The following is a 9,398-nucleotide window of genomic DNA, read 5'->3' on the forward strand; positions in this document are numbered from 1 at the left end:
TAAGAAAAAAAAATAATTTTAAACTAATAACCATTTTTATTGTTTCAAAATTAAGATTACGATATTTTATTTTTGACCTGTTCTAGTTTCTTGGTTTAACCCTTTTATAAAAGTTATTAAAAAGTGTTATAATACAAGAATTATCATAAAAAAAACTGCCTTTTAATATTCTATACTTTAATTATACATGTATCGTCATAAATGTATATAGAAATAGGAAATCATTAAACAACTTATATCACCAAATAAATATTAAATAACTTCTTTCTAAATTTAATTGAATAAATATAATTATTATAAAAATTATGTCTTATAAATTTTTAAGTGATGATAACAAGATGTAGGTTACAAAAATGAGATAGAACATTGTAGGTAAATATTTAACAGAAAAATAAAAGTAAGGAAAAGAATACCTTAAGATAGGATTTTTGGTATAATGCTATTTACATAAACATTAAAAACTACTTTTTAAATCTAAAACCTCGTGTTGCACCATAAAGTTAAATAGCTGGCGTTTTGAAAAGCAACCAAATGGTTTAGAAGATATTGATGGTATAGTCACTGAAATTATGGGTGTTCTCTTTAAGCCATTTATAATNTGAAATTATGGGTGTTCTCTTTAAGCCATTTATAATCATCACTTGAACAACAGATAAAATACGATTCATTTAGAAAAGTTATAGTTAAAAACTCAAATAATTTTGATATTTTTTAGTTTATTGTTTTTTTGAAAAATAAACTTAGCATGACAAGTATGTCATAGGCAACTATGGGTGTATTTGACATATATATGATCTCTTATAGATAAGATAATATCCGTTTAATATATGCCAATAGTTAACCAAAAAAAAATCTTTAATTTTGTTAGAAAACGAGAATTAACTTCAAGGTTACTACAATGTCACGTTCTGTAGACACCTAACAAACGTTTGTCTATACAATAAGTTTTACATTATATCAATTAATATATATTTTAGCAAAAAAAAAATACTCACATTGTTTTCTTAGTGAATAATCTAAGTTGTAGACTGAAGTGTAAAGCAAAGTAAGTTAAAATTAAGTTAACAGTTAACAGTTTACGTTTTTTTAACTTAATAAATAAAACTACACACTATCGACCGTATGGAACCGGAGAAGTGTGCTGTAAGAATTGAACGTGGTAACGTTTGTAAATGTTGAATTTATGATTTTAAATTGGCAAAATAGAGGTGCTATGTAAAATTTGAAATATAGATAAGATACCTTAGCGATTAAATGTTAAAATCCAAGGTTAAAATAGCAATAACAATTCACTATTTTTATTAATTATTATTGATGCTAGTCAAATTAAAAGAATGGATCAATAAATTCGCGAAGTTAATAATAATCGGTTATATGTTCATATATGAAATATATCAGTGATAGTAGTAAGTTTTGATAACAAGTTTAATGCTGAATATTAATTATAATTCTATATTTTAATGGAAAGAAATATTAGATTTCAATTATTTTTAATAATTTTTCTTAACTTGTACACTAGAAGGATTTTATACAAAAAGTTATATTAAAAAGAAATGGCATTTGAGATTTTATTCAGTAGTACAACCCTGCTATTATAGCAGTATAATTATGAATTATGTTAATAAAAGGATATATAGTAAAACACTGCCTATATCTTTTCCCATCTATTATTAAATGGACATTTAAGGTTTTTGATATTCCCCTGAACAGGTTAAGATTGGATATTATTGATAATAATATTCTAGTTTGCGAAGAAGATAAATTTTTTTATATCCAGTTAATTAATGATTTTATTTTTAGTTATTGTTTCATTATTTCAATAAATACTTGAAATATTGAAAAAAAATAACCTCAAATTAAATGTATAAGGGGAGATTGTTAAAATCCTTTGATACCCACTAGGTTGTTTCTCAGAAAACTACGTTACTTATTAATGAGTAGAAGTTGAGACGTCCTGTAGTTGTGGTAGGGTACACCTCCATTACGAATCGTCCATTAATTCGACAATTTATTTGTAATATATAGATTGTAATATATACAATTTCAGAATAATAGTTCAGCAGCAAAAATAATTTTTTACCACCTCACTTTTGCAAAAAAATAATTGTGTTTTAAGTGTTAATTATAAATATTAGGAAGGATTTCTGCATTTATTAATGACCGTCCAACATAGGCCTGCGCAGACTTTTTTGTCTGTGACAGCAAAAATTTACACTAGTCGGTGTAAAGTGGGCCACTTAAAAATTTTATTTAAAAATATAGTTTCAAGTGTTATCTAGATTACGTTAGGCAATGTTACTGTTTTTAATTAAATTTACACAGCATATTTTATTTTCTGGATAAAGTATGGATACATGTGGTTAATTTATCAACTTATCTGTGAGCTACCATAGAGATAGTTTCTATAGAGATAAATGTCTACAAAGTCTATATTACCTATAGAGCCCTAACTTAACTTCAATTAATTAGAAAAAATCATTAAATTTGTTTAGAATTTTGATATGTGTTTAACACGGAGGTAACAACATATATAACTTTATCATTTTTCTGTAAAAATTACAACACATTTAATTGTAAATAATTGAATATTATTCTCATACTACATTTAATTACTATAATAAAAGTTTTTTCATGTATTATACTTATAACAGTGATTTTAATCACTATCATATGTCATTTATACTTGTCCCAACTAAGTTGCGACCTCACTGTGCTGCTGTTTTTTATTTTTTATTGTTAAAATTAGAAAAAAAATTTCTATCAGAGTGAACACAGACTAGTTCTCACCCCGATTATCGGCTATTTATGTCCTTTATTCTTTTCCTAAAGATAAAATCTAAATATATATGTAAAAAACAAAAAAAAAATTATTTACACGTGTCTACAAGTAAATCAATGTATCATCATTTACATGCATTCTTCGCCATGCTAAGTACTTATGCTATACATTAAAATGTTTATAACACAATAAGTATTAATCTTAAAATTGTTAACCAACCATCAAATTATTATTATTTTTTATATTTATTTTTTGATAAAATTTTATGATTATTTATTTTTCTTATTAAGAACAAATAATATTGTAGTCTCATAATTTTAAAATTTCACTCAAATATTAAATACTCATTAAATTATTTCATTATTGAAAATAAAGTATTTTTAATTTAAAAATTTCAATTTTTTTAATTTGATGGCTGTTATTTCATAGAAGAATTGGACAAATTATTATTTTCATATTGTAGATTTCAAAAACTTTAATTTAATAAAGTTTAAACGGGGTTGTTACGCTTTAAACACTGCATGTTTATAACACCAATTTTTTTTAAAATTTACATTGGTCTTGTGGGATGTTTTAAATAGGTTTTTTTATTTTATCATGTTTTTAACAACCTTGATTTTAAAGTGTCTTTTAAAACCAAGGTTGTTGTACACTTCATAAGCAATAATTTGGTATAGGTTAGAAAAACGCAGTTTTTTCGGAATCTTTTCAAAAATGAAGTTTACAAAAAACTTTTACCTTCGGGGTTCATTTTCAAACCTTCTCTGTACATAAGTCTAGTGAGATCTGAAAATTTTCATCGACTGACATAAAAAAAATACATCACGGTAAAATCTTCTTAAATTAGCATTGAAGCTAAAAACTAACGCAAAGTATTCTCTGGATCCAAAGTTATTAGAAATATCAGAAAATTGTAGGAAACTCATTATATATATAAATATACTATTAAACCGGCTCTTCTGATCACGGAAATTGGATCCACGTCTGGTGCAATACAATTATATGAGCATATATTTATTTAAGAAAATATTAAACAAATTTCTTATGTTGTTACAGGATTGAATAAAATAATTTATTTTTAAAATTTTATAAACAATGTATTATAATTTTTAACAAAATGTTAAGTACTGCTTATTAAACGTAGTGTATTAATTTACACAATGGTTATTTAAATTAAGTTATTTAATTTGATTTTCTTTAGAGGTGTATTTTAAATTCAAGCCAAGTCTTATTCGTATGTATTAATATTAGTTTTAAATAGTAATTCTGTGTGATAATATGAACAAGTGGTTGACAGATGTGTTTAGAACGAAAATTATTTTAATTGGTTCTATTGCTATGATTAATAAAATGAGTTTTGAATAGTGGTGTGAGTGCACCTCGTGTACACTTCAACCGGTTTCATTTAGTTAGTATTCGCACAACGTAGCGCACATGTTGTGTCTTATTTGAGTCGTTTTCTCTAATTTTTTATCCTTAGTAGGTAATCGATCGAGCAGGACAAACCTCCAAACAATCCAACAACTGACAATGTCATCCAATCATGTAATCAATTTTGGTGCTGGTCCCGCAAAACTACCCAGACAAGTAAAGGAACTGATAAAATTTTTAAGTTTTCACATTGTCTTACTATTAGTCAAAGTTCATATCTATTCCCAATGTCAATTTTTACACAGGTATTGGAACAAGCCAGAGATGAAATTTTAAACTGTGGTTGTGGTCTAAGTGTAATGGAATTAAGTCATCGATCGGCTGAATATGCAGTAATAAACAATCGGGTCATTGAATCTGTCAGACAACTCTTGTANTAAACAATCGGGTCATTGAATCTGTCAGACAAATCTTGTAACTATGATTAAAGTATTAATTTAGTCAATTTTTGTATTATTTTTCAAGTTAAACCGAAATTTTTAATCTAAAGAAAAAAAAATTTAATAATAAGCGTGAATAATATAAAACATGGCATCACATCAAAATAAAAGAAACTAGCAAATGTTGTGCAAAAAAATTTTTTTTTACTCTAATGTCAGCCAAGAAGAAATAAAAAAGGATATGAGAGTTTTAACCATAATCAGAATAATTTAGATCTTTCTCCCAAAAAAAGGTAGATTTATAATTATGTTGTACCGATGAAGACTTTATGGAGTATGAAATTGTATTTCATGAAATTGTATTTCATACACTCCATTCACTTTTAGGTATTTCATTTAAAAATAGATATCTAATATCTATTTCATAATATCAAAATGCTTTTGCTAACATTTTTGTGTTTTAGCGATAGTCGTTGATCTACAGTCTATTTATGTTTGAATTTATGAACTTTCTCTTAAACAGTTATAATATCGTCCTAATTTTAAAGTTGAAATATGTACTGTCATCTTAACTATTTATTTTTTAAGATTTAAAATGGAGTTTTGGCATTTTTATTAAATAAATAATTTTGAACAAAAAATATTTTTACTTTAAATAAAATATTGAACAATTATTTTCTATATTAATTATTATAAGATATATATATATATATATACCTTTTTCTGTTGTTAATTATAATATAGTATTTTAAGGAAGATTCATGTTTATACTAGATAATAGAATTATTAACATTAATGCTTCTCAAAGTTCGTCACTATTAGACATTTTAATTTATGTATTTTTTTTCAGAAATGTGCCTTCCAATTACAAAATATTATTAATGCAAGGTGGTGGCACCGGTGCTTTTGCTTCTGTTCCTTTGAACTTAATGCATCGGGGTGAAAAAGCAGACTTTATATTGACTGGTAAGTGGCTTGCTATTATTGGTATAACTAAATCGCATAAAATTATTTAGCTTTCAAATTTCTCAATAATATTTACAGGCGAATGGTCTACAAAAGCCGCTAAAGAAACTTCAAAGTACATGAAAGTAAATTATGTTTTCCCGAAACCAGAAAAATTTGAAAAGATTCCAGATCAGTCAACATGGAAATTAGATCCAGAAGCTGCTTTTGTTTACTATTGTGACAACGAAACTGTGAATGGTAAAAATATTGTCTACTTTTAACATATAACGTTAAATATAATGTATATCTATGTAATCAAGTATCTTTTTAATGATTTGAAAATAATTTAGTATACATTTGCAATCATTGATAGTATGGCGTATAAATATTTCAACTATTAATAGTTTGTGTATATAATTTATTTTTGATCGCTTTTTTATTTTTTCAATATATAACGATAATTATGTACTGAATTATAAATTAACTGGGTATTATAATGCAATGCAAAACTTATTTTTAATAAATGTTGAGTAATAAAATATTAAATGGTTGTTGTACGAAATTCTAAAAATATATTGTAACTAACTGTAGTTACTAGTAATAATGTGAGCACTTTAAAATTTCACCAGGTTAGAGTACTGAGAGTTACAAAAAAAAAAATCGTGTAACATCAAAAAGGTAAAAATTAAGCCCTATTAATTGCTTTCATTGAACACTAAACGGTCTTTAGATATTGGACGGACAATTCCTTTTATTGAATATTTAGGTTGTTAAAATTGTTTATTTTTTATTCTAAACATTAAGTTTTAGATTAAAGATTAAGTTTTTAAATTACCCCGATATTAAGTATATTTTTTCGTATAAATGAAAAAATGTATACATTTTATTTCCAATTAGAATGTAACATACTTTCTTCAAATATACAGAGTGTTCAGTAAGTTAGGAAACAGTTAAATTGTTACAAACAATGAGTACAATAGAAATTCGTTTCCTTATTTACTGAACACTCTGTATATTAAAAGGTCTATTTCTTATACGTTTTCATATACGAATATCTACAAGAGAAAAATTAATTCTTTGAACATATTGTTAAGACATTTTATAAACTATTTATGCGTTTAATTATTCTAATGATTGGATATCTTCTACATTGCGAGTTCAATAGACTTAATGATATTCAATATACATAGACATTCTTTATTATGTATATATGGTTCTTTTTAAATAAATTGTTTATTCTTTGATAAAGTTATAAGAATTTACGTTATCTACATGTTCTAACTAATTAATGGTACAAAATAGTATTTAACATAGCTTTCAATTATATACAGAATTATATTACTATTTATTTTTACTTACTTAAAATATTTATCTTAAATACTGATCGATTTTTTTATGAACAAAAGTTGTACATTCGTTTAAAATTAATTATTTTTTAAAAATAAATTATACTTGTATTGTTGTAAAAATTTGTTTTTAAGGATTTCGAGGACAGGTTCCTAGGTTTTCCTTAAATTTAGATATTTTTTTTAGGTTAAGCATTATATTATTAATATTGTTAAAAAAATTATGATTGTCAAAAAATTGACTAAATTTTTAAAAGAGCAGTACGGCATTTTTAATCTACTGAGTTTCCACAGTTTACGAGTGGCATATTAAAGTGGTGATATGAGGCACGTGCACTTCCATTGACCGTACAATGCTAATATAACAATGTTTGTTAACTGCTTTTATTTGTTCATAATCATTTCAAAATAAATGAACTAGAAAAATGTATTTTAGCCCCAAACATTATAAATTTCTAAACATGTTCTTGTTTCTGTTCAGTTTTTTAATTTATGTTTAAATTAAACTAAAAAATATAACTTTATTATAAATTTTGGGATAAAAAAGGTCGTTTAGCTATTGATTTGTTAAGGTCAATTATTAAAGAAAACTTTTTTAACAAAAGAGTATTATATTTTTCTAAGTAATACTTAATATAGTACTAATTTCTTATGCAATTTTCACGATGTTAATATATTTCATTATAAGAACGTAAAAAGTTAAATATGGTATTATTATTTAATAAAAATTAATTTAATCATACAATTTTAGTTTTTAATACAGTATCATACTAATACTTATAGTTTATCATTTTACAGTTGAAATTAATTAAATTTTATAGGCATTGAATTTCCTTTTATCCCTGAAACTAACGGTGTACCGTTAGTATGTGATATGTCGTCCAACATAATGACTAGAAAGTTTAATGTTAGCAAGGTAATTTATTAAAAATAATTGTGTTATATTTCATTTCATAATTTTCCAGTTACTGAATTTTTAGTTTGGTATTGTGTTTGCATGTGCTCAAAAAAATTTAGGACCTGCTGGTATCACTGTGATAATAATCCGCGATGATTTAATTGGACATCCTAGTCCTATTTGCCCTATGGTATTCAATTATACACTATTTGCTCATGATGATTCCTTAGTTAATACACCACCTACGTTTATGTAAATATTAGTTTTAATTTCAATTAAAAATTGTATTCTAAATTTACTATTATTCGTAGTGTATACATGCTGTCGTTGGTATTGAAATGGATTAAAGAACAAGGAGGAGTTGGTAGTATGGAAGAACAATCAAAAACTAAAAGCCAACTTTTGTACAAAACCATCGAAGACTCTAAGGGATTTTATTCTTGTCCCATTGATAGTGCATATAGGAGTCGTGTGACAGTTCCTTTCCGGTTGTCTACCGGGCCTGAAGCTGATAAGCAGTTTTTGAAAGAATCCCAAGATATTGGATTTTTACAACTCAAAGGTCATAGGTAAGAATAGCAGTTGTTTTTTTATTTAAATCACTTATTATTAAAAATGGATTGAATTTAACAGGTTAGTAGGAGGAATTCGAGTCGCTATGTACAATGCCATGACACTAGATGAAGTAAAGGTTTTGACCGACTTCATGATTAAGTTCCAGGAACAACACCCCCAATTTCAGCCCTGACTATGTTTTCATAAAAAATTAATTAGATAAAAATTTCTTTTTTAATAGTCATGTTTGTTTCTTAAATAATTTAACTTTGCAATTTCAAGTGTACTCCAACAAAGTTATTTCTGTCAAATTTTGTATTTTATTTACGGGACAATCCACGAAATTCTAAAAATGTACAATTTTTCTCTAAATATTTTATCTGTATAATATCTTTAACGTAATTTATTTATGTTCGCGTTTTATAAGAAACTATATAAACGCGGGATTTTTTATAGATTGGTTGTGAACAAATATGGTTTTGTTAAGAATTACATAAAACAATTAGAAAAACAGTAAAAATAAATTTTTAAATAATTTCATATAATAAGTATGCCTTATTTAAGTAAGTTATAGAGATAAATCGATGTAATGGATAAATAGAGGTTGGAAATTTGAATAAGTCACCTTGGATTTTGTCTTGGTTTTTTTCGCTTTGTACCACTGAAGTTATAATACTAATTCATTATTTGACTATGTCAAGTACTTTTTAAGCAAATTTAATTAAATCTTTCATTCAATGTATAAATAAACCATTGTAACTTTTGTTATTTTAGTATCATTATATGTATTTTTGAATATTTAAAACTCGAAATTCTTAAAATACAAATAATAGTCATTTTTAAAAATCATTAATCTAATTATTTATTTAATAAATGAATAATCAAGTTTAATAATGAAATTTCAGATTTTCCTTGAGGTTTTAATATAAATAATTCGTGGAAGGTTGATATTAGAAATATCGAATAGAAACTATCGAACTATTCGATAGTCATTCAAAAAATATTCGATAGTTACACAATATATTCGAATAGTTTTTAAAACTATTCGATAGTTTATGCTA

The 9,398-nt window shown here is 25.1% G+C and overlaps 1 protein-coding gene across 5 annotated transcripts; it reads left to right on the forward strand.

The window, feature by feature from the left end:
- The first annotated feature begins 896 nt into the window (after nucleotides 1-896).
- Nucleotides 897-9,135, forward strand: LOC126904419 (probable phosphoserine aminotransferase). 5 transcript variants are annotated; one of them, XM_050683445.1, is made up of 9 exons: nucleotides 897-1,045; nucleotides 4,260-4,366; nucleotides 4,456-4,583; nucleotides 5,441-5,556; nucleotides 5,635-5,796; nucleotides 7,706-7,800; nucleotides 7,865-8,034; nucleotides 8,094-8,351; nucleotides 8,416-9,135. In XM_050683445.1, exons 2-9 carry the CDS (start codon nucleotides 4,310-4,312, stop codon nucleotides 8,528-8,530), a joined length of 1,101 nt encoding a protein of 366 aa, XP_050539402.1. In that variant the 5' UTR covers nucleotides 897-1,045; nucleotides 4,260-4,309; the 3' UTR covers nucleotides 8,531-9,135. The 5 variants fall into 5 exon arrangements, with proteins under 5 accessions (XP_050539402.1, XP_050539403.1, XP_050539400.1 ...); XM_050683446.1 differs by having other exon boundaries at nucleotides 901-1,045; nucleotides 4,263-4,366; XM_050683443.1 differs by lacking the exon at nucleotides 897-1,045 and adding an exon at nucleotides 1,370-1,406.
- Nucleotides 9,136-9,398: the final 263 nt, after the last annotated feature.

This window comes from Daktulosphaira vitifoliae, unplaced genomic scaffold (assembly GCF_025091365.1).
Source record: "Daktulosphaira vitifoliae isolate Bord-2020 unplaced genomic scaffold, ASM2509136v1 Scaffold_4, whole genome shotgun sequence".
Classification (NCBI taxonomy): domain Eukaryota; kingdom Metazoa; phylum Arthropoda; class Insecta; order Hemiptera; family Phylloxeridae; genus Daktulosphaira; species Daktulosphaira vitifoliae.

Bases quoted from the DNA above. Each gene is read 5' to 3' on its own strand.
- LOC126904419 (XM_050683443.1), top strand. From the start codon at position 1,385: ATGAAATATATCAGTGATAGTA. The intron at 1,407-4,259 runs GTAAGTTTTGAT...TTTTATCCTTAG, and splicing joins GAAATATATCAGTGATAGTA to TAGGTAATCGATCGAGCAGG. The intron at 7,801-7,864 runs GTAATTTATTAA...CTGAATTTTTAG, and splicing joins GAAAGTTTAATGTTAGCAAG to TTTGGTATTGTGTTTGCATG.